The sequence below is a fragment of the Trichosurus vulpecula genome, chromosome 6 (genome assembly GCF_011100635.1).
Source record: "Trichosurus vulpecula isolate mTriVul1 chromosome 6, mTriVul1.pri, whole genome shotgun sequence".
NCBI lineage: Eukaryota > Metazoa > Chordata > Mammalia > Diprotodontia > Phalangeridae > Trichosurus > Trichosurus vulpecula.
In genome coordinates this window covers 64,644,479-64,670,168 of record NC_050578.1, presented here as the reverse complement: position 1 = coordinate 64,670,168, position 25,690 = coordinate 64,644,479, and the positions used below count along the sequence as shown (strand labels likewise).

Below are 25,690 nucleotides of genomic sequence, written 5' to 3'. Positions count from 1 at the left end.
ATGGCCAATATGAAATCTTTTAAGTAGGACACTATCATACCCATTTAAGCATCATTTTCAGAAATGCTAATTGCTATATTATTTAATAAGTTAGGAATTTAGATTTTCTTTGAAACTTTTAGCATTGCAAATAAAAATTTAACCCATATGTTGTTCAGTGGAAAAAGAAATTAATCAGAGCTTTCCAGGAATAAGAAAGCATTTCACCACCTATGTTACACATTTCATAAAGTTTGAGTATAAATTTAGTAGTCATTGGTTTTAAATAAAAATGTTATTTTAAGATTTAAAGACATAATAATGAGCTTTAAGTATCTTAAAATTGCACTAAGACCTTTGAGACATCCTGTATTACTGTTATTTTAGCTAATTCTTGTTCATCATCCACATAAGAAAACTTTTTCAGGGATTTTTTTTTGTGCTTAGATAGTACACCCAACATTGCACTAAAGTTTTGCAGAGTGCAAGTATTATTTTCCATATTTTGCAAGTAAGGACATTGGGCCTCTAAAAAGACTTGCCCACGGTCACAAAGCTAGTACCCATTTGTAATTAGAATCAAACACAAGTCTCTTGGCTCCAGACCTAGCATGATAGTACATTCCCTAGTATTGAAGGAGAACATAATTTTTCTTGTATTAAATATGAAAATTAGTATATTTGAACAAGATATCCAGAATGTAGCTTAAAATCTGTGCTTTCCAGCTTGTTTCAGGTAAATATATATATATGTGTATATATATGCACATATATATATGTATATATACACACATATATATGTATATTATATACACACACACACACACACACACATATACACATACACATACACACATATTTTTTGTTAGTATTGAGGCAAGAATTGAGTACTTTAGGCAAGAGTTTGAGGACATTAGTTGTATGCACTCCTTTCCCTAAACTCTGACTTCTAATTTACGGCCAGATGCTCAGGACAGAGAAGATGTGGGAGAGTTGGACCCCACTAGAAATGAGCAAAATGCCTTTCTTTCCTTTGCTCATTGTGGTCTCCTGTGACTACAGCTTTTAGTTTTAACATCATTGTGTACAGACAACTCTGGAGTTTTTCTGCTTGGATTTTCAGCTTTATGGTATCTCTGGATAACGTGAGCTTCCTGAGTGACCTCTTTTTGTTCAGTCTCTGTAAGCTTAGGAAATGGAGACTGATTTTTTTTTCTATCAACAGGAAAACATAAATACAGAATTATATATTTAGAAGTGGATGTAACCTCGGAAGTCACTGAGTCCATCTGCAACTCCCTCACTTTTAGGGTCAGATTCAAACCTAGGTCTTCTGCCATGTTGCCTCTAAAGCATAACATCAGGGAGAAATCTGGGAATTAAAAACTACGTAAACGGCATTCTAAAGCTGAATAGGAAAAAGCTTGAGAATTGCTTAGCATTTGGATTATTAAAGCTGCTCATCTTCTTTGTCGTGGATAAGTAAGAGGCTACTGTAGGTGTTTTTGAGAATTAAATTCTTCATATTTTTAACATTTGAAAATTGTTTCTTGGTAATTACAAAAGAAAGCAGGACTTTGTGCAAAGTTTTTGTCTGTTTTTAAAAGGTCAGAGAAGGGCCCTGGAAGCCTTCAGGAATCCCCACTGTGACTGATAGTGCATGTGGCCTCTAACCACTCCCTGTCTGAAGAGCCCCAAGGAGGAGCAAGGCTGTGGCCTCTAGAGGCAGCCACTCCATGGGGACAGCCCTAACCTGGAGGTTCTCTTCCCCTCAGCTCTAGGCCTCTGCAGCTTCGCACATTGCTCTGGCTTCTCCTCCATGGAGCCATAGGGAACAAGTCTATGCCCTTCCCCACAGGACAGCCCTTCAGATGCCTGGGGACCAGCAACTGTCACGGCAGTTGTGGCTGCCCTCCGTCTTCTCTTCTCCATGCTAAACATTTCCAGCTCCTTAAATCAATCCTTATATGACAAGCTCATTCATATGACATGTAGGGAAGATTACACATAATAAAGTATTATTTAAATGCTTTAAAATACAGGCCTAGCTGTATACCTTCAAGCGTTAGAATGTTGTAAAGATAGGGCCAGTGACTTTTCTTTAAAAAAAAAAAAGGCTTTATTGATGCTTTTCACATTAGAGCCATTTTCAGACATGTGACACCTTCCCAGCCCTCCCACCACACTCCTCCTCCTTTTACCTTTTCCTGTAACCAAGAAAAATGACTGAGCAAACCCAGCAGACAGGTGACTTTTTTGCCCCTTCCTACCTCTTTAGTACCCACCTCAACCCAGAGGAGGAACAGTAATTTCCTCATCTCTTCTCTAGACCCCAGATTGTCCATAGCTCCTTCATCATTGTGTTCTTTCTATTCACATTGTAATAGTGTTAGCTGTCTCCTTTTTCTCATTGTTTCATTCTGCGTCTTTTCCTAAAAATCTCCTGATTTTCTCAATTACTCTTTTTCTTTTTTCTTATAGCATAATAATATTCGATTACATTAATATACCATAATTTGTTCAGATGTTCCCCATTTGAAAGCTACTCACTTTTTGATATTATTTTGCTACATTATAAAATAATGTTAGAAATGTTTTGTTATATATGGACCTTTTCTATCTATGACTTCTTAGGATGGGATTTCTGTGTGGAAGAATATGAGTGTTTAGTCTTTCATAATTTGTCTTCCGTAATTCCAAATTATTTTCCAGAATTTTTTGACCAGGTCACAGTTCTATCAGTGGTTGTATGTGCCTCACTTGTAGAAGTTCCTCCATGTTGATTGATGAGGGATAAAACCTCAGACCTGTTTTAAATTGCATTCATTTTATTGTTAGTTATTTTTAAAAATGTTATTATATTTTGCTTTTATATCATCGTGATTATCATTATTATAACTAGCATTTATATAGCACCAGTTATGTGCCAGATGCTGTGCTAAGCACTGCATGGATGTCTCATTTGATCCTTACAACAACCCTGGGAGATAGATGATTTTATTAACCATTTTACAGTTGAAGAAATGGAGGCAAACAGGTTAATTAACTTGCCCAAAGTCACATAGCTAGTAAGTGTCTCAGGGCACTCAGATCTTCTTGCTTCCAGGCTGAGCACTCTATCCACTGCGCCACCTAGCTGCCAAATGGATCACCTACATTTCCCAAAGGATCCTCTAGAAGGGTCCCTTATAAGAAATAATAAAAAAGGAAGAGAAAAAAGTTTAGCTAAACTTAGTAGCACATCTAAAAAGTCTGGTATTATTCATAGGCTTCCCCAGCCACAGTTCCCTGCCTCTGCAAAGAAGGGAGGGAGGGGAGCCCTTTCACTTATCTTCTTTACAGCCAAACTTGGTCATTATAATTTCATAGCATTTAGTTTCTCTTCTTGTTCTTTCTATATTGTTTTAATTTTTGTATATATTGTTTTCCTGATTCTGTTTATTTGATTTTGTATCCATGCATGTACTCTCCCCATGTTTCTCTGCACTGAGAGATGTAGTCATCCATCATATTCACTGTTTCTTATAGCACAGTAATATTCTATTCCATTCACGGACCACAGTTGGTTTGGCCATTCCCCAAACAGTGGGCATCTCCTTTGTTCCTTGCTACCATAAAAAGTGGAGATACAAATATTTGGTGTGTATGAAGCCTTTATTATCATTGAAGTATATACCTAGCATGGAATCTCAGGGTTAAAGGATATGAACATCTTAGTATACATCATTCCAAATTGCTTTCCAGAATGATTGGACCAATTTGTACCTTCGTTAACAGTGCAGTAGTATTTGTGTCTTTCTGCCATCCCTACAACATTGAATATTTCCATCTTTTGTCATCTTTGCCAAATTTCTGGGTGTAAGGTAAAAAAAAAAACTTGATAGTGGTTTTGATTTCCTTTCTCCTATTATTAGTGATTCAGAGCATTCTATGTTTTTAATAGTTTTCAGTACTTTTAGGAACTGTTTGTTCATATCCTTTGACCATTTATCTGTTGGGGAATGGCTTTTGGTCTTACATACTTGTTGGTTGAATAGGAGACCTTAGCAAAGATATTTGATAAAAAGATTCCCTTACCCCTTAACAGGTTTCCTTTTCCTTAGCTGTATGGATTTTATTCAGCTTTTTTAACTTTAATTAGTCAAAATTGTCTATTTTCTCATTTTTTGATCCTCTTTATCTATTTTTTTGTTTAAGAGCTTCCCCTTATCCAGAAGTATGAAAGAAACCACCCTCCATTCTCTTTGGTTTTTAAATGGTATGGCATTTTCTATTTATGTACTGTATTCATTTGGAATTTATTGTTGTTTTTGATATAGGAGGCTACTGTAAGCTTGTTTTCTCCCTAGATGTTTTCAAGTTTTCACAGCAATACTTTATCACATAGTTCCGGAACTCTTCCCCCTAGTAGTTTGTTCTTCTATTCTAAACACTGGTCTACTGATTTTTGCTTATATGTCTGTCCCACTGGAATAGTTTTCTATTTTAGCTCATCTTAAATAGTTTCAATAATTACTTTTCATGATAAAGTTTTAGGTGTCCTTCCCATCCAATTTTTTTTTACTCTTTCTCTTGAGACTCTAGACCATTCTGGTTTTCAAATGATTTTTGCTTTCATTTTTTTTCTAGTTTTAGCCCTCTGTAGTTTGGTATAGCACTAAATCAGTGAAGTTATTTAGACCATTTTAAACAAATTGGCATAGCTCATCCATGTGTAATTAATTTCCCTCCAGTAATTATTTATCTTCTTTAATTTATGTGACGTGTTTTGTAATTTATACTTAACACCCAGGCTGTCACTGCTTCACTTTCTTCCCTTCTCAGTCTTGACCCTGTTGTCAACCAGTTTCAACATTATACTGCCTTCTCTTCTTGAATTTCTTCTCCGCCCCCCCGTCTTACTAGGACTCATTCTTTACCAGATGCTAACCTTGGATTCCTCCCCATCTCAGCTCTTCCAGTGCTACAGAATGCTTCTGGTTACAAAACTGTGATGATGGGGACCACTACAAATTTATGTTATCTAATTCCAGCTGATCCTTCTTGTAGCAAGTCAGTCCTTTTACTCCCTTCCTATGGATTCTCCATTTCATACCCTATGACAGATATTCCAAATCTTTCTTCTCAGATGTTCCCATTCCAACTCCATCTCTACTTTCTCAGCAGATTTCACCTCAAAATTTACTGAGAAAATAAGAACCATCCCCCTTGAACCACCTTGTTTCTCCTTGTCTATGTCTCAAATCCTTTGACATAATTTTCCAGTCCCTCCCCCATCCCCACAAATTGCCTCAGTCTCTGAGGTAGAGATAGTCCTTCTTCTTGCTGAGGCCAGATCCTTTCTTTGAACCCTTGACCTCATCCCCTCCTGTCTTGCCTCTCTAATTGCCCAAACAGTCATATCTCTAGTCTTCAGTCTCTTCCAGCTTGTGGTTTATTCCTTAATACCTACAAATATACAGAATCCCTATCTGTTTAAAAAAAATCTTTACCCAATCCTGCCATTGCTTATGCTATCATCTTATATCATTCTTCCCTTTCAGTGCCAAATTCCTAGAAAATGCTGACTACCTGTGTGAGCGCCACTTCACCCTCCTTTCACTCATTTCTAAGCCTGTCCAATCTGGTTCTGTCCTCCTCACTTATGTGTACCTGCTGTCTCAGGGTTATCACTGATCTCTTAGGGTTATCACTTATCTCTTAATTGCCTTGTCCCAGTCTTTGTCTTTGGTCACTTCGTGGCAGTCTTTGACCCTGCTGACCGCCTTATCCTCCTAGATAGTCCCTCTTTTGGTTTTCATGATGTGGCTCTTTCTTGGCTCTTCTCCTGCCTGACTTCTCATTGCCTTTCACTCTCCCTTGCAGAATCCTCCTTCATATTGTACCCTTAGACTATGGTTAGACCCTCAAGGCTTTGTCCTAAGTCTTCCACTCTCTCTCTGTATTCCATATTGCCTCATGACCTTATCAGTTCCCATGGGTTCAGTTACCATTTTTATGTAAATGACTTACAGTCCTATATATCTAGTCCTAGTCTCTCTCTCTTGAGTGCCAGTCCTGTATCACCAATTGCTTATTAGACATTTCAGTCTGGTTATGCCATAATAGGGGCAGCTAGGTGTTGCAGTAGCTAGAGTACCAGGCTTGAAGTCAGGAAGACTCATCAGGTACTTACTAGCTCTGTGACCCTGGTTAGGTCACTTAACCCTGTTTGCCTCACTTTCTTCTGCAAAATGAGCTGAAGAAAGAAATTGCCAACCATTCTAGTGTATCTTTACCAAGAAAACCCCAAATGGGGTCACAAAGAGACATGACTGAAACAACTGAACAACCACATGCCGTAGTTATCTCAAACTCAACTTACCCTGCACAGAGCTCATTTTTTCTCTGAAGTTGATCCCTGTTTCATACTTCTATCTTTTAAGGGCAACACCATCCTTCAGGTCTCCTAGGTTTGTAACCTCCACCTCTCTTGCACCTGTCTTCTCTCTATTCTCATGGTCACTGGCGTACTTCAGGCCATCACCTCTCCTCTGTGCAGTAACCCCCTAACTGCTGTCCCTGACTCAAGTCTGCCCCCCTTTCTAATCCTCTGCAAACTGCTAAAGTAATAGTAAAGCACAGAGACCACCTCACCCCTCTGCTTAATAAGTTCCAATGGCACCCTGTGAGTTGTAGGATCAAATTCAAACTCCTTTGTTAGCCTCTCGCAGTGTGACTTCAGTCATGTAAATTTTTTTTGTTTCTATTTTTTTTTTGTCTCATTTCCTTCTGATTTCTGTTATTGTTATATAGAACCGTTGGTGATTTTTATGGATTTATTTTCTGTCTTGCCACTTAACTGGAGCCATTAGTCATTTTAATTAGTTCCTTTGCTATTCCTCAGGGGTTTTCTAAGTAAAAAATGTTTTTTGTCTCCATCCTAGTCACTTCTCAGTCCATGAAATCTGATTTCTGACTCTACCATGAATACGATGCTGTACCCAGAATACGAATGATTTCCTAACTGTGCTCCACTGTGTTTTTCTTACCTGACTCTCTCTCTCTCTCTCACTCATTTATTGGTTTCTGTGACACTCTCTTTTATGGGATCATCGTTTAGAGCAAGCATTTATCAAATACCTATCATGTCCCAGGAGAGTGGCAGCCTGGCACAGTGAATGACTGAATGGAAATGCCATGTGCATAGCATTGTAATGTCAGTTTAGATTTGAAGATCTTTCCCACCCACTAATAGGTCATGTGACCTGCTTACATCACAGGAAGCCTAACTCACGTGGTGGGAGGAGCTTGCTGAGAGGAAAAGGAAAGTGTGTCACAGGAAATGTGGAGAGAGCAGTTAGGACTGAGGGAGAGAGCACATGTGTCCTAGCTGTGCTGTGAGTGATTGTTGGTGGCAAGGCCCCAGGTTATGGGATGGAGTGGTTCTCTGCTGTGATACTGTGTATTGAATTCTTTGCTGCTGTGGTGGATTGGGCTTATTGGTTTGGTGACCTGGGTCTCTGGTGTCTAAATAAAATGGTTTACTTCTTCTCTGTTCTATGTGGAGAATCTCTCCTATTTTGCGATACAGAACCACGTAGGCATGTTGACAGTTGCCGTCTATATTGTGATTATTGCCTTGCTGATACAAGCACTGCTGTGACCCAAAAGCAGAGACAGTGCCAGGGTTGCGGAGCTTGCTTTCTAATGGCAGAGGTGACATAGCATCATATGGAAAGGCCTCCTGGTCCTTAGTGAGCAGTACCAAATCTTACTTGATTTTATTCCTCTTTAAGATTCCTTCCGCTGATAAAGCCGTGTCTGTTTCAGATGCTCAGCCATTTGACAGTGCCGAGGACTCTTGGGCTACAGCACCTGACTCTCGGTGGCATGTGGTCAGTTGTTGGAGGTTGGTGGTCAAGGTGATGGTTTGACCTACCCGGCAGGTACTGCTTCCTGACTTTCCCTCAGAGTGCTTTGCTGCTTCAGTTGCATGGGCTTGCCTGCCCTGTAAGTTGCAGTTTGGTGCAGATAGCTAGCCCCTTTTCTACAAAGGATTGAGCAACCATTCTGATGATGTCTGCAGGGGCAGTGGTTGGAGGTGGGGTGTGTAACTGTAGTAAATAGAGAGCTATACTTGCAACCAGGAAGACTTGGGTTCAAGCCCCATCTCTGACACATACTGGCTATACGATCTTGGGCATGACCATGTCCTTGGGGACTCCCTACAGAGATGAAATTACCAAAAAACATGTCCTGAGCTAAAAGACAGCCCCTGCCTTCAAGGAGCTTACATTCTACTGGAAGATACAGCATATTCACAAATAAATACAAATTCAAGATGATTTTCTGGTGGGGGATTGTGTATTAACTACTGGGAGAGAACGGGGACTGGCCTCTTGCAAGAGTTGGGACTTGAGCTAAGCCTTGAAGTGAGTAGAAGGTCCCAGAGGCAGAGGTGAGGAGAAAGAGCATTCCAGGCACAAGAGATAGCCCTGGGAAATGGGATGTCATGTATGGGGATCACCAAGTAGCTCAATTTGGCTGTGAGAGAGGGAGGAATATATAATAAGCTCAGAAAAATGGGCTGGAGCTAGATTGTGACGGGCTTTAAAAATCCCAAAATGAAGAGCTTGTTTTCTGTCCTAGATTCCATGGAAATGTCTTGAGCAGTGGTGTTGTGTGGATAAAGCTGTGCTTTAGGAATACCAGTTTGGTAGCTGTGTGGAAAATGGATTAGAGAGAGCAGAGATTGAGTGTAGGGAAACCAATTAGATCATTGCAATAATTCAGATGAGGTGATGCCAGGTCCTGAACGGAGTGGGTAGCAGTAGGAACAGAAAAAAGGAAACAGATGCAAGAACCATTGTTGAGGTAGAAGCCCCAAGATTGGGCATTTTGCTGTACCTGTGAAATAAGAGGAAGAGAAGGAGCTAAGAACAACAGAATCAAGGATATGAGGACAGGCTGGTTTTCAGGGGGAAAATAATGTTGCTTTGAGCATGCTGAAGTTGAGATGCCTGTGGTGCCTCCAGATGGGGGCTGAAGTTCAGAAGAGGCCAGCCTGCCTGGGTAGGTTTGAGAGACGGTGAGGTGGTAGATGGATATTGGAGAGGCTGAATAGGGCAGTCAGTAGGCCTCTGACCTGGAGTGATGGACACCTGGCTGCCAGTTACAACCGTGTGACTCAGGCAAGTTATTTAACCTCTTTGGGTCTTAGTTTACCCTTCTAGCTTTAAATCTATAATCCCCTAATTTCATGAATCCATGGAAGGAGATGATATCCCTAAGAAAGAGTGAATAGGGAGAAGAGGAGAAGGCTGAACATGGAGCTCTAGGGTACACCCATAGTAAAGGGAAGGGACATGGAAGAGGATCCACAGAACAATGATTTGAAGAGGACTTGTCAGACATGTGGGAAGAGAACTATGGCAAAGCATTGTCACAAAAACTCCAGAAGCAAGGGTGGGCCTCAAGGGTCACATGTTCAGAGGTCAGCAAGGAAGAGTACTGAGAAAACACCTGTGGATTCAACAATGAAGAGGCCTTTGATGGCCTTGGAGAGAGCTGTTTCAGTCAAAGTGATGGGGTAGTCGGGTCCAGTGAAGATTGTTAAAGGATCTCTTGTTCTCAGATTTGGAATGAACACAACTATCAGCAAATTTTTCCTATAAGGGATCCTTTTAAGTACAACTTTACTTGATGCTAAACAACCTACTTTTGAAGCTTTTAATGGTTCACTGAAGGAACTATAAGCCACTGTAGGGAATTCTTACAAGTTAATAAAGAATGTTCAAATCACAGGCTTTCAAGGTTGAAGGTAACAAATTTTAACCAGTGGAGGAATGTCTTCTGGATGAAAACAACCTGCTGATCCCCATACTGTTGGTGGAGCCTTTGCTGGACTAGTCTTCATTGTTTGAATTGCTTATCATAATGGAAGCAAGAGAAGTCTTGCTGAATATCTGACAGCTTAATGATTGCAGTTATTTATCTGCTACTGTAGATCAGTACTGGTTGCAGGAAGCCTATGGTTCATTTCCATGAGCTTAAATTGATATTCAAAGGGAGGCATACTATTTTGCAAACTCCAGTCCCTTCTACACTTCCCTCTCTCCCTCCAAAATCTGCTTTATCAAATGTGAGGTCCATCTTGCAGCGTTTGCTGTGCACAAAAGAGCATCATCTGAAATGATGGTATTAATTTTGCTAATGTGGTTAAATATTTTGCTAGCTGGTTAAAGGTTAATATTTAAGTAGACATGTAAGCTTAAGCAGATGTTAAAGAGTACTTTTCTAAAATGGCACTGACCATTATTTTGATTTATGGAATAAAACAAGCATTTCTAGAACATAGTACAGTAGAGAAGTTATTGTACATGAAACTGCAAATTTAGAGATGGCTACCATTAGACACAAAATTAGTATATGCATATGTCTATTTAACAGTTTTTCTCTGGATTCAGATAATATCTTTTTTCATATGTCATTTATAGTTAATTTGAGTATTTATAATAGATGAAATAACTTACACAAAGTCATTCTTAAAACAATATTACTATTACTGTATACAGTATTCTCTTGATTCTGCTCATTTTGCTCTTAATATCCTCTTTTTAAGTAAAATATGAGGTGAGGTCCTCATGAGCAAAGTTTTTGAAAAGGCGATTGAGAAGATGTTGAGAAATATAATATAGTTGATCCAGGAAGAGTAAAAGGATTGTTGTACAGCCACAGGAGGCTAATTGAAATTCTGTAACATAAATTTGTAGTGGACTCAGTCAGGGTAATCTTGTTATTTTCTCAAGTGGGGTCTGTAGCAAGTAAGGAGTAGCAGAAAAGGTGGGTGGAGAGAAGAGTAATCCAGGGTTGGGGTTTGGAAAGGGATAAAGAGCAACAGAACAATGGAGGCAAAGGATTCATTCAAGGGCAGAGGGTAATTTAAAGTTTAAAAGGCCAAGATTTTGAAGGGAAGAATGGAAGGCCAGAGCAGGGGTGATGGCTTAGGAAAGCAGAGAGAGGTCACATGACTAGACATGTGATAAGGATGGATGAGAGCAGCTAGAGAGACAAAAAGTCATGAAGAACTTCAAAATGACAGATTTTGGAGGTGAAACATTTATGTTTGATGATAAGGTCAAGGCTATGTCTTCCTTTGTGGCTGAAGAGGAATGAAGATGCTAGAGATTTAAATCTTAGGAAGCAAAGCTATTTGAAGGGACATCAACATGTTATTTGAATTACCCAAGTAAAAAAGCAGGGATGGGTGTGGAGAAGAAGACTGTGAGTCTGGTACTGAACGCCTAGAAAGAAGGGGAAATTGTCTAGAGGCCAATAGAGAGCCATCAAGATCTGAACAGATGGATAAGCCTAGAGATAGAAATTTAAGCCAGCAAGACAGTAACTGTGCTCAAGCATTCTGATGGGTGAAGAAAAGAAAGGAAAAGGGCATATAAGTGGTGGACTGGTCTGGAAGCCTGGGTCCTCGTAAAAAGGTAAAGCTTACCCATCAGAGCCCAGGATAGTTCCTGCAGCAGAACCCAGGTTTCTGGTGCGAAAGAAATGGGGAGTGAAGGCCACAAAGATGGTGGGAGAGTAAGGTGAAAGCCTGCATCTGGGCAAAGGTTTTTCCATGTCAGTTTCTTCAACTGGGAATCATCATCCAGTCTTCTCTGCCAATTCAACATGGATCCTCATCGGGGCTCTTTCTAGAATCACAGAATCCAAAATAGATCACAGAGGTTCTCTAGTCCAAGGCATAGTAGAAAAAAAATTCCTTCTCCTGCAGCCCTGACAAGTTGTCATGCAGTTTTATTTTAAGATCTTAGTGAGGAGGAACCTGCTGTTGTAGGAGCCAGTTCATTCTACTTTGGAAAGCTCTCATTTGTTAGGAAGATATTCCTAACCTCAAACCTAAACTTCCCTCTTTGCAACCTAAAATCATTGTTCCTGGATATACCCTCTGTGTTCAAGCGGAACAAGACTAATCCTTCCATTTGATAGCTTTTAAAATCTTTTTTCTGTCTTACTCTTTACTTTCCCTGTTGTCTAAGTTGTTGAGATATTTTTGAATCCCTACTTCTCTCTCTCTATACTCTTTCTTGGTGATCGCTAGCCTAATCAGTTTCCATTCTGATCTCTATATAAATGACTCCCAAATCGACAAATCCAGCCCCAGTGTCTCTCTAGTTACCAATTTTCTGTTGAATTTCTCCAACTGAATGTCTCATAGACATCTCAAATTGCTAAAAATGGACCTTTTTCTTCCTCTCTAAACCTACCACTACTCCAAACCTTCCTTACTTCTATCAAGTGCCGCATCATCTTTCTGCCTTGATTCCCTCTTCCTTACTCCCCTCATGTTCCGCCAGGTGGAAAGCCTTGTTAATTCTACCTCCAATCATCTCTTACCACCTGTCCCCTTCTTTCCATTCTCAGACTACTATCCTTTGTCACCTTGTACCTGAATTAACTGCAACAATCTACCAGCTGTCCTCCCTTCCAGTGTCTTCCCCTTTCTGGTTAATCTTCCACATAGTTTGTCACATAAATGTTCCAAAGGCCCCAAGTCTGCCCACTTCCCTTCTCTGTTCAGGTTTCTTCAGTGACTCCCTGTCGCCACTAGGAGCAAATATGATCTCTTCAGACTTGCATTTAAAATCCTGCACAGTCTGGTTCTCACCCATCTTTCCAGACTCATTTCATATTTCCTAAGAGCGCCAAGCAAAGTTCTGTAGGCTTGCGTCTGCATTCTGCACAGCTTGTCCCCCCTGCACAGAAATGCATTCTTTTCTCATTACCACCTCTTAGAATCTCAGTGTTCTTTTGATGCTGTGTGGGATACAAGATTGTTTGTGAAAGCTTCCCATGAATAAATCAAGCAAGGTAATACTCAGATAGTACAAATTTAGTTAGGATGTAGACCTCACTAGGCCTAAGTTTCGTTTTCCTGTAAATCATATGATTTCGGGGAAATCAGGTGGTCTCCCCCTCTCCCCCTCCCCTAGCCTACTCGCATGCCGTCATCTTAACATTGAGATTTCCCTATAAGGTAATTCTGTAGTTTCTGTGCTAGTATTGGATAAACTTACTCTGGGATAGATTGTGAGGCCACCTGTCCCAGCAAATAGGGACAGGGTTCCAGCCTCTAGGGGTGGAATTTCTTAGAATTGTTTGTACAAGGTTATATATCCCCTTGCTTGCCTTCTCCCCCTTGCCTCTCTGCACTACCATCCCACCCTGGTAGTGGGAGATGCCCAATTCTCGCGAGACTTGATCAAATAAAGCTTCTGTTTTGTTTCTACCTTGAGAAAACCGAGACACCTCTGTTTTTGTTTATTTTGAGCCTGTGGTTTGTCCCACACAGTTGGGGGCTCGTCCGGGATCCCCTCGATTGGGGGGGGTTCTCCTCACCAGGGAGCAGGATCCAGCGCGCACCACAAAGATTTATTGGGGGTTCCTGGTCCTGGTGTGGGGCTCCACCCAGTTGGGGGAAAATCCCAAAGAGAGGGACTCGGAGGAACAGAAGCTGTGGTAGGTTCCGACATTCCAAAAAGTAAGAGATAAGAGAAAAGTCCGGCCGGCCGGTGTGGTGTGTGTTGAAGTCATAACCAAGTACGCATACTCTCTGAAGGTAAGCACTCAGAGGTCTGGGGGTGAGTCTGTTGAGTCTCTGACTCGGGGAGTGCGGCGATGGCTCCCGACCAAATTAGGGTGGGATATGACCCCAATGCAAGGACGCTCTCGAGAACGCTTCGCGGGGGACTTCGGGGGAGTAGCTGCCCCCTGGGGAGTTGAGGCATGTGTGCCCTCCCCGTTCAGCTAAGTTCTGTTGAGTCTCGGACTCGGGGAATGCGGCGACGGCTCCCAACCAAATTATGGGGAAAACCAATCTAAGTCTGTGCAGTCGGAGCACAAATGTGAGGTACCTCTAGGCAATCGATTGCAAAATTGGAATGAACAACAAAAGTAGAAAGGAAAATGGCCATAGACAAGAGCTCTTAAAATATTTGACCTAGGTGGGTGGGATGGATTTTTCCTGGTGTTTTGAGGAAAGCTCTCCCAGGGAAAACGAAAAACAAAAAGCTTTTGGATTTCTGTATCTTTGTGTCTGTGTCTGTCTGTATCTGTGCTTCTGTGTGTGTGTAATCTGACACCCTGTAATGTCCACTATCTGGCTTTCTCTCCCTCCCTGACTCCTCCTGGCATGCAGAGGAGCGGGAGAGCGAGGGAGAGAGAAAGAGAGAGAAAAATGTTTTCTTGTTTAAGTTATGTGATGGAAAAGGCAAGGTAAAGAGGAGTGTCAGGTCAGAATTAGAAAGAAATAAGGTATGTGCAGTTTTACAGGGCTTTCATCAAAGTCCACCAGAAAGGAAAGGCAAGAAAGTTTAACCATGTAGGGAAGAGACATGTGAAGGAAGTTTAAAAAAGGCATAATCTATTTGCACAAATAGTGTGAATAGAGGTTTTGAGAGTGCAAGGTGGAAACTTTTGGGAAGTTGTTTTCAAAAAAAATGATATATATATGCTCTTTCTGTCTCCCTCCATCCCAGATCTGGCCAATTTGGAATGTGGAGAGATAAGAAAGAAAGCGGGAACTTTTCCCTTAAATTTAAGTGAAATGTGTTACTTCTAATTTGATGCTCAGAATTTATTATGCTATTTGGTACTAAGGCAAATTCGGAAAATGCATAGATATGAAAAAGAGACACTTTGAGCTCCCTAGTATGAGGAGAAAAGGAAAAATCTAGAATGTGTACTACGATGCATTGTAATTATGGTTTCCCAGTTTTCAGACTTACGAACTTTAAGTAATGATCCTACAAATAGAACTGGAAAATATTTAATAACGTAAAGGTATTAAATAAATCTATAGAGTTAGTAAGTACTTTTTTTACATACAACTGCAGAGATCCTTATGTGCAATTTAGTGACCCTTGTTCCTATTTGAATTTAAAAATGGCTTAAAGCTTCCAAAATAGAGAAATATGACCAGAGAATGACAGCCAATCTGAACATATTTTACCCAAAAGACTGTTGCTTATTGCATTCCTGAGAAACAAATACTTCCTAGAATAGGAATTAGCTCAATAGATATAGATATTTCTAACTTGCTGTGATTTTCCTAAGTTTGTTACTTGAAAAGTTTAAAAAGCGATTCGGCTGCGAATATACAATAGAGAGTTGGCTCCTTTTCAAAAATAATTACCCCACTGACAACAGCCCTGGAGCCCACACTTCTAGGCAATTGCCGCCCCCCACCACTGGAACCTGGAATTTTTGCTCCTAGTCTTCCAAACCCGACAACCCCTGTTAGAGAGTAAAGATCTCTCAGAGACCCTCCTAAATGACTCCTTAGACCTTTAATTCAGGTGCTGGACTCCGCAGCTTCCCAGCACCTTCCCCCCCATTTGCCCCCCACTTCAGTCCACAGCTAGGCTCTGCAACTATGAGGAGAGAAGAAAAGCCTCTATGCTTGGTAAGCCTAAAATATGCAATGACTTGGGAATGCAATTAATGCCATCTGAAAATCTTTCTATTTGTACTATTAGTGTGCTTCTAAATTGTAGTAAAATGTCCTATATTGCAAAACCTAAGTAACCGAAGATAGTGTTAGACAAAGCAATTATTAATCTGAATTTTGTTGCAGAAAAGAAGACAAAAAAATGATATGAAAACAATTGTGTAAAACTGGTTAAGTTACTTCCTCAGCCTTAATTGCCGTTTAGAAGACCAGGTATTTTCTACTTTACCTGTAGTTAATGGAAGGTCACAGCTAAAACAATTCAGCCAGCACTTACTCGTAAGATTGTTAACTAGGTTATTTGGGATTGCTGTCTTAATGTTAAAGACCAAGAAAGTTCTGAAGAGATAAAAGAAATTATGTCCATCCATCTTTTGGGCTAGATTTGTGGGTGGGTTCTATTAAATCTTATATGGATATTAATTAGGGTAAAGATATTGATTGTTGTGAGTTATTATTGTTGCTGTTCAATTAATTATCAACCCCCCTCCGCCTGGAAGGGAGGCTGACTATACCTTGTTGACAACGATTCAAATTTCTTAGGCTTCCTTTTTACCTGGGGCAGAAAGAAGTAGTTACTGGCCCAGCACATTTTAAACTGATCTAATTATAACAGGTGATTGCAAACTATTTGTAATGTGAATGGAACTTAGAAATGCATATTTGAATAATTTTCTAGGAAAAGTGCATATTGTTGTTTGGCATTGAGAAATTTATTAACTATATAGCCCCAAGAAAATTCTATTTACTGTAGTTCACTGTTCAATAAGGGGATGGTGGTGGAATCCATTCCCAGGGGTATTACAAAGATCGCATGATTGTAAAGGTGCTTGGCACAATGCTTGGTGTAGAATAAATGCTATTTGAATGTACACTGTTTCAAGTTAAAAATAATTGCTTCATATTTATTAACCTTATGTGGATTTTCTTCACTGGAAAGTTTTGGTGATGAGATGAATGATTCTCTGTATCAGGCAGTTCGGGGCCATATCTGACTGAGGTAAAGCCACCACAATGGAAACTAATTGGTTTTGGTTTTCAAGTTTAAATAGATGATAATTGTTTATGATATTGTTATATGTCTAAAATTTTTCTTATTGCATAACTTGGTAAGCAGCTGTATCATCTGTGTTGTTAGAGAAGCAATTTCTTTTACAATCTAAATGTTATTAGGTTAAGAATTGTAATTTAAGAAATCTTCAATTACCAAATTTTGTCTTTGTTTTGCTATCATTTAGGAAATTTGTGAGATCATTAATTAAGCTGTTGATGTTATTGCTTAGAGATAGTATTTACCAGAGTACGTTTAGTTTTGGTTTTTATTCTCAATTATGTGGAAAAGGTTTGGTGATCAAAATTTGGGAATTGTTTAGCACTTAGGAATTAATAATATCAGGATAAATTATGAGCTGTTTCTGAGAAGGAGAGATTAAAAAAAAGGGGGGGGGTTTGTAAAATCCATTGTATGATTTTTAGAAAGCCTCGACCTTGAATAAGTGTGCTCAGAGAAACAGCAAAAGATAGCAAACAGACCCAAGGTTTTTCTATTTAACCCCTTCTTGGGGTCCATGTTACTTCTCCTTATTTTGTAAAATTGCCAAGGCACCTGGAAAACTATCTGCATGGGCAAGGTCATCAGCCCCAGACAAAGAACTTCTTTGAGTTATGTAGGTCCTAAACACTGAACTTAGCTTGCTGAGAAATTAAAAGTTTATGTACAATAGATAGAAAGGATTCTAATATTTGGCTTTTACACCACGACAAATTTAAAGTGGAGAACGAGAATATTTAATTAAATCCCTTATGTATGTGAGTCCTGGTAAATCTTTGCTGCTTATTGCAGCTCCGTATCTGACTCTAAGCTGTGACTGCTGGGACTTGCTGTTTAAGGTTAAAAGGCACTTGGGACTATAACTACTTTTGTTTTGAGTTTGAATCTGGGTATAGTTGTCTACATTACATCAGTATCTGAGAGAAATGCCACAAGCTACTCAGAAAGAATGTGATCCATACTGTTAACGGTGGAGATCTGCATTTGGGACAAAAGCCGGGGGGACAATCTTAGCCTCAGTCTAGGATGGGATCCTCCTGGCCTCAGTTTCCCCCTGTGTTCCTTTGAAAAGGAAGTTTCCCACCTATTTCGGAGTGTAGCAATGTGGTGGCAGAGATACTACATAACTGAGGAATCAAAACTATATCTGGATTATAAACAAGAGCCAAGGATGTTTTATCCTGTAATATTTGACATATCACATGTCCCTGCCTTTTTTTTCCTTCTATAGCAAATTTCTGTGATCAGAGCAAGTAGTCAGTAAAAGATATGAGCTCTTTTTGTGTTATCTTACTGGGCAATCTAATATTATTTTATCTAGAACTAGGGCAGGTACAGAAATTTAAACAAACTGCTTAAGGCTCACTTTAAGATGTTCCCTTTGTCTAAAAGGAATCTAAGAGCAGTAGTATTTTCCTATGATCACTCTCTTACTGCTGTCAATGTGAGATTCTATTACAACACCTCTTTGACTAAGAAACTTTGTAATATTTAGGAATTCTGCTATAACTAGAAACTTTGTTATGATGCTTTGAAATTAGTGTTACTTATGGACTTTTGCGCCAACTTAGTAAAGCTTTATGAAGAAGAGTAGAAATGCATACAAGCCACTTAGAACTCACTTTGTAGATGTTCCTTAAGCAATGTGAGAATGTTATTTTGTTATTTGATTAATATCATGCATGCTTAAAATTTTTGGAAAATATGGGAGGAAAGGGGGGATGATAAATAATAAAGGATGAGACCTGGCCCACATCGCCTTGGTCTCTCAAGTGTTAGAAAACTTATTATTACCAAAAAATATATCAATAATCCATGTGAATAGTCATCAATCCAGACAATCCTTTGAGGTTAGAGGTAACCGCCTGGCAGATGAGGAAGCACAGAAAATAGGAGCTATAGAATCTGAACTACCCGAACATTTGCTGGTACTAATTCCCTCTTTTCCTCCGAGTCTTCCTTCCCCAACCTTTACTACAGAAGAACAGAAGGAGGTGTCATCTTTAGGGGCCGAGAAGCGGGAAGGCCGATGGTATCTCCCAGATGGAAGAGAGGTACTGACCAAGTCAGGTATGAGGCAGGTCCTTCACCATTTATACCAGGGCAGTCCCTGGGATGTCCAGAGCCTGTGCGATGCTGTTCTCATGCGGTATGTGTCAACCGGCCTTTACACCCTAGCAAGACAGTTGGTACAGGGCTGCCTTGTTTGTTGAAGGGCGAACGGGACTGCTTTGTGCCGAACCCCGGATCGGTGGAAGGCCACCAGGTCTTCGGCCGTTTCAAAGCATACAGGTGGACTTTACTGAGCTGCCCCCCCATAGGCCGTCTCAAATACCTGCTGGTCGTAGTGGACCATCTGGCATCTTGGGTGGAGGCTTTTCCCTTGCCCCGGGCTACTGCCCCTATGGTATGTAAGATTTTGCTGGAACAAATAATCCCATGGTATGGGATGGTGGAACGAATTGACTCGGACCAGGGGACTCATTTTGCGGGTAAGATCCAGCAGCTCCTTATGCAAGCCTTGGGTATTACATGGGAGTTTCATACTCCTTGGCATCCTCCCTCATCAGGCAAGGTAGAAAGGATGAATCGGGAGACCAAGAGACAGCTTATGAAGTTGATGTTAGAAACGCAGTTACCTTGGACTAAGTGTCTCCCCCTGGCCCTACTCAGAATACGTACTAAACCTCGAAGGGACGTGGGGTTGTTTCCTTATGAACCCCTATTTGGTCACCCTTATCGAGGAAGAGGAGAAACTTGGGATCCTATATATGAACAGGAAGATAGGTTTTTTAAGGGAATATGTATCTGCCTTGGCAAAACACCTCCGTATTTTACAGACTAAGGGGTTGATTGCTCAGACCCCACCTTTAGGCTTTCCGTTGCATAAGTACCAACTAGAAGACTGGATCCTGATCCAGATGTGGAAGGAGGAAAAGCTTGCCCCGACCTGGGAGGGGCCTTTCCAAGTCCTGTTGACATCGGACACCGCGGTGTGGACCACAGAGCGAGGCTGGACCCATCACTCCCGAGTGAAGACATCTACTAAGCCGCCCGGCGAATGGACTGTTGAACCCTCGTCCCAGGGGGACCCATTAAAAATACATCTGGGGCATAAACCTCCCACTGACTGAACGCATGAACCCTGAACCCCTACTTGATCCATAAGATTGCTAATAGCTATAAGTGGAGCTGTGCTCCTTCCAATTTGCCTCCTGTGTATGCTGCAATTGATTACCAGAATGATAATAAGGACTCTATCAAAGATGATTAAGTTAGAAGGTACAGCCAGTGGATCTATCAGACTGATGTTCCTTAAAGGGGGGAATGGGAACCAGTTGAGCAGGAGGACCCGCTAGAGCAGAGCAACGAGTTGGATCGTGCAGTTGAAGCAGTGTATATGAATTGGCGTGGGAAGCTTTCAACTATGGAATAAGAGGGGGGATTTTGTGTGGGATACAAGATTGTTTGTGAAAGCTTCCCATGAATAAATCAAGCAAGGTAATACTCAGATAGTACAAATTTAGTTAGGATGTAGACCTCACTAGGCCTAAGTTTCGTTTTCCTGTAAATCATATGATTTCGGGGAAATCAGGTGGTCTCCCCCTCTCCCCCTCCCCTAGCCTACTCGCATGCCATCATCTTAACATTGAGATTTCCCTATAAGGTAATTCTGTAGTTTCTGTGCTAGTATTGGATAAACTTACTCTGGGATAGATTGTGAGGCCACCTGTCCCAGCAAATAGGGACAGGGTTCCAGCCTCTAGGGGTGGAATTTCTTAGAATTGTTTGTACAAGGTTATATATCCCCTTGCTTGCCTTCTCCCCCTTGCCTCTCTGCACTACCATCCCACCCTGGTAGTGGGAGATGCCCAATTCTCGCGAGACTTGATCAAATAAAGCTTCTGTTTTGTTTCTACCTTGAGAAAACCGAGACACCTCTGTTTTTGTTTATTTTGAGCCTGTGGTTTGTCCCACACAATGCTTAGCTGAGTTGCCACCTCTAATACCTCACCTTTCTTCTTTTCTCCCCAACTCCTCTCCTTCCTTCCCCCTCTCCGCCAGTTTGTAATACTTTCATCCTCTGTGATTGATGTTTACATACTTCTGTACGTGTACTCTCCCATGGTAAAATATATACTTCCTTGAGGGCAAGGACTTTTTTTTAGTCTTGTCTTTTTATTCACATTGTTTAGTATAGTACTTTGTACTTAATAAGTGTTTAGTGAATTGAAATCAATCTGTTTTATTTCCAAGTATAATAAAATACAACCGTGGCTTTTAGCTATATGCTTGTCAGAAAAGCAAATTGGTATGACTTAATTGAAACCATGTAGGTTACCACTTCTTTTCTCATAAACTGCCTCTTTGATGATTTTTCCAGGAATTTTATCAGGAATCAATATCGGGCTCTTGAATCTATAGTTTGAAGAACTTTAATAATTTAAAGGATTATTGAGGCCATTATCCTTCTCTCTCAAATGTAGAACACAGCTCATCCATGATTTTTCATCTTGAGTAATTCTTTGTCCGTATCTTCCCATGAGTTCTCAATGGAACATCCACTTAACATGCTGGACATTTTCCTCAAGGATTTTATTTGGACTGTCTTTGCTCTTGCTGTATGGATGGTCCTCCCCTGAACATACACTATCCTGGATCCTGAAAGAAATTGTGATGCTGATTGCTTAATCATGTCTAATCTTTAAGGAGAATCAGTGGTGATTGAGAGTTAGGAAATATCCAATTAAAAAAAGGGGAGGAGAGAAGATTCTTTTAACCATCCTTTCCTCTTAGTATATTTTGAATCATCTACCATTTTTTCCTCTTGGAACATGGAGACATTTATCTGTCTCCATTCCCTTAATAGCTCATATATTCTCCAAAGATCGCTAATAGAAATTCAGAAATTAAATTTGCCACCAGTTTTTTACGTTTGCCCGTCATTTGTGTTTGTCTGAGTGACTTGAACTCACTTTGGACTTCTGAGTGTTCTGTTAGCATATCCTCACCCACCATAAGTTTCGGGTTCCTTTTAACCATTCTTGCCCTTTTTCCAATCATAAGATTCCATCTACTTCAGTAGATCAATTCTCTCATCCAGGGGTGGGGAACCTGCAAACTCGAGGCTACATGTGGCCTTCTAGATCCTTGGGTGCAGCCTTTTGACCGAGTCCAAGTTTTACAGAACAAATCCTTTTATTAAAGGGATTTGTTCTGTGAAGTTTGGATTCAGTCAGAGGGCCACAAATGGCCTTGAGGCCTCAGGTTGTCCACTCCTGGAAGCAGTTTCTCAATCATTGTATCAATCCTATGCCATTTTTCCCTGGCTAATTCATAAATCCTCACTAGAAAATTTGCCTTGTAGTTGTGAGGGAGGGACAGTTTTCCTCCAAGTCTTTTAATGTTTTGTTTTGTTCTGTTTTGTTCTTGGTACTACTAGGGATGTTCTTTCATTTTCATGACTTACCTTCACCACAAAGTTAGGCCCATCTCTCCCTTTTTTTTTTTTAAATCTGCTATAACAAATTTGGAAATACCCTAAAATTCATTTCAGTAGGAATTTTACCTACATAAAGAAACTTCCCTCCCTTCCTGCCAGCCCTCTACTCCACTTGGTGTTAAACCATATGAAAATTCAAATTTTTTATATTTGTTTATGTTACATCTTGAATTTTTCCTATGTTGCTCATTCTTAGCTAAAAATTTACAATAAAACAAAAGTTGTAAGGCATTTAGAAATTTTTCCTCTGTAATTATTTTAGTTTCAAATTATTCTTATTCCCAAATATTTCATTGTGGTATCAACTATCTTTGATGTAGTATCACTTATCTTTCAAATGTGATGAACTTTGAGTTGCCTGTCTTAAAAATTCTGCTTGTACTGAATGTTTATTCTTGCTCAGTTCTTCTGCCTACATTTCCAAAGTAACTGAACAGAATTTGAGGTATAGAGTGTGGTCTTGGAACACAATGGAGCAAATTGAGAAATATGTGCATCTAATCCATAACCTAGGTCTTAATGTGTTTGGTAAGCAAGGGAGCAAAAATAGTTATTTATACTTTTCTGCTGAGTTAAAAGTTCATGTAAGTTGCATAAAGTTTTCTTCTGACATTTATTTTATATAACATTTTCTTGTTCACAGCATAAACAAGTGTAAAAATTACTATGAAGTACTGGGAGTTACAAAAGATGCCGGTGACGAGGATTTGAAGAAAGCTTACAGAAAGCTTGCTTTGAAGTTTCATCCAGATAAAAACCATGCACCTGGAGCAACAGATGCTTTTAAAAGTAAAGTAAACCTTTTCAAGCATTGTTCATAAGTACGCTGATAATAGTGAGTTAGTAGCCAGTTCAGTGCATTCATTTTAGAAGGTTTCTGAATATCAGATTGTTTTTAGAAAAGTTCATTAAGATGTTCATATCAAGTTCTTTAGAGAAGCATGGAAGCCAAAGAGAAGCATAACTTGGTATTTGACAAAGGCATTGTGTTCATTTTGATGTAGATCCAAGTAAATTGAGTAGGCTAAACACCTAAAGATATTTCTAGGCTAATCAAGCCTACTAAACATGAATATTTAAATGCTTATACATGAATTGTTGGCAGGCTGTCGTCAGTTCTGTGTTGATAAAAAGCAAGGTAAGAGGTTTGGTATTTAAAAATATATTTTAATATTTTAATGGCTATTATGTACTATGGTATAGAGTCACCTGCTCACATCCACTTCCCCATTTTCCCAGTAAGAGTGTAGTTAGTATTGTGATCATCATCCATTAGGGACTGGGAAGTTTGAAGCATTATTTGGTGTTTACTGTTACATTGTTGGTTTCTTGGAGCTACGTGAATTGGCCCCCACAACTGTAAAATGTTCTGAAGAGAGTGGAAGAGTTAGTCCTATGGAATGACTATATCTGTTTTAAAAAATGTTTTCCAAAAAAGAGTTTTATTTCTTGGAAGTTTTTGCTAAGAAAAGACATTAAGGACATTTGGAGGTTGCAAACACACATAGGTAATATTTGACTGCTGAAGTGGTACTAGTGATATAAATATATTTCAATGTCAGCTTATTTTGACTAGCTTTCTTTTCCCTTAAGTTAAAGTAATCAATTTTATGGAGAAAAAACTGTTATTCCAAAGCAATCAAATTTTAGCTGACATTTCAGTTGGTTCATATTACCAGGCTGCATATAGCTATCTTGAATCATAAAAAACCAGAACTAGAAAGCCATTCAGCTTTGCTAACTTAATTACTGGCAACTTTCTGCTAATGAAATATTTTTTCTTTTTTTTTATTTAATTTATTTAATATTTTTAGTTTTCAGCATTGATTTTCACAAGAGTTTGAGTAACACATTTTTTCCCTATTTCTACCCTCCCCCCACTCCAAGATGGCATATATTCTGGTTGCCCCGTTCCCCAGTCAGCCCTCCCTTCTGTCACATCACTCCCTCCCATCCCCTTTTCCCTTACTTTCTTGTGGGGCAAGATAGCTTTCTATGCCCCATTGCCTGTATATCTTATTTTGTAGTTGCATGCAAAAACTTTTTTTTTTTCACCATCTGTTTTTAAAACTTTGAGTTCCAAATTCTCTCCCCTCTTCTCTCCCCACCCACCCTCCCTAAGAAGGCAAACAATTCAACATAGGCCACATGAGTGTCATTATGTAAAACCCTTCCACAATACTCATGTTGTGAAAGACTAACTATATTTTGCTCCTTCCTATCCTATTCCCCTTTATTCAGTTTTCTCCCTTGACCCTGTCCCTTTTCGAAAGTGTTTGTTTTTGATTACCTCCTCCTCCTGTCTACCCTCCTTTCTATTGTCCCCCCTTTTTAATCTCCTTCGTCTTTGTTTCCTGTGGGGTAAGATACCCAATTGAGTGTGTGTGTTATTCCCTCCTCAGGTCAAATGCAATGAGAGCAAGATTCACTCATTCCCCCTCACCTGCCCCCTCTTCCCTTCCTACAGAACTGCTTTTTCTTGCCACTTTTATGTGAGATAATTTACCCCACTTTCTGTCTCCCTTTCTCCCTCTCTCAATATATTCCTCTTTCACCCCTTAATTTAATTTAATTTTTTTGATGTCATCCCTTCATATTCAACTCACCCTGTGCCCTCTGTCTCTCTGTGTTTGTGTATTCCCTTCAGCTACCCTAATACTGAGGTCTCATGAATTATACACATTATCTTTCCATGTAGGAATGTAAACAAAACAGTTCAACTTTAGTAAGTCCCTTATGATTTCTCTGTCTTGTTTACCTTTTCATGCTTCTCCTGATTCTTGTGTTTGAAAGTCAAATTTTCTATCCAGCTCTGGTCTTTTCACTGAGAAAGCTCGAAATTCCTCTGTTTTATTGAAAGTCTGTATTTTGCCTTGGAGCATGATACTCAGTTTTGCTGGGTAGGTGATTCTTGGTTTTAATCCTAGCTCCATTGCCCTCTGGAATATCATATTCCAAGCCCTTTGATCCCTTAATGTAGAAGCTGCTAGATCTTGTGTTATCCTGATTGTGTTTCCACAATACTCAAATTATTTCTTTCTGGCTGCTTGCAGTATTTTCTCCTTGATCTGGGAGCTCTGGAATTTGGCAACAATATTCCTAGGAGTTTTCTTTTTGGGATCTTTTTGAGGAGGCAATCAGTAGATTCTTTCAATTTCTATTTTACCCTCTGGCTCTAGAATATCGGGGCAGTTCTCCTTGATAATTTTTTGAAAGATGATATCTAGGCTCCTCCTTTGATCCTGGCTTTCAGGTAGTCCAATAATTTTTTGGATCTATTTTCCAGGTCAGTGGTTTTTCCAATGAGATATTTCACATTGTCTTCCATTTTTTTTTCATTTCTTTGGTTCTGTTTGATAATATCTTGATTTCTCATCAAGTCACTAGCTTCCACTTGCTCCAGTCTAATTTTTAAGGTAGTATTTTTTTCAGTGGTCTTTTGGACCTCCTTTTCCATTTGGCTAATTCTGCCTTTCAAGGCATTTTTCTCCTCATTGGCTTTTTGGAGCTCTTTTGCCATTTGAGTTAGTCTATTTTTTAAGGTGTTATTTTCTTCAGTATTTTTTTGGGTCTCCTTTAGCCAGACATTGACCTGTTTTTCATGGTTTTCTCGCATCACTCTCATTTCTCTTCCCAATTTTTCCTCTACTTC

At 39.8% G+C, this 25,690-nt stretch overlaps 1 protein-coding gene across 2 annotated transcripts in view; it reads left to right on the top strand.

The window, feature by feature from the left end:
* DNAJB14 (DnaJ heat shock protein family (Hsp40) member B14) overlaps nt 1-25,690 on the top strand; it is a 110,191-nt gene that overhangs the window by 50,566 nt on the left and 33,935 nt on the right. For both annotated transcript variants that reach the window (XM_036762939.1, XM_036762940.1), the window contains exon 3: nt 22,682-22,827. In XM_036762939.1, the coding sequence (XP_036618834.1) occupies nt 22,682-22,827 (146 nt within the window). The remainder of the gene's footprint in view (nt 1-22,681; nt 22,828-25,690) is intronic.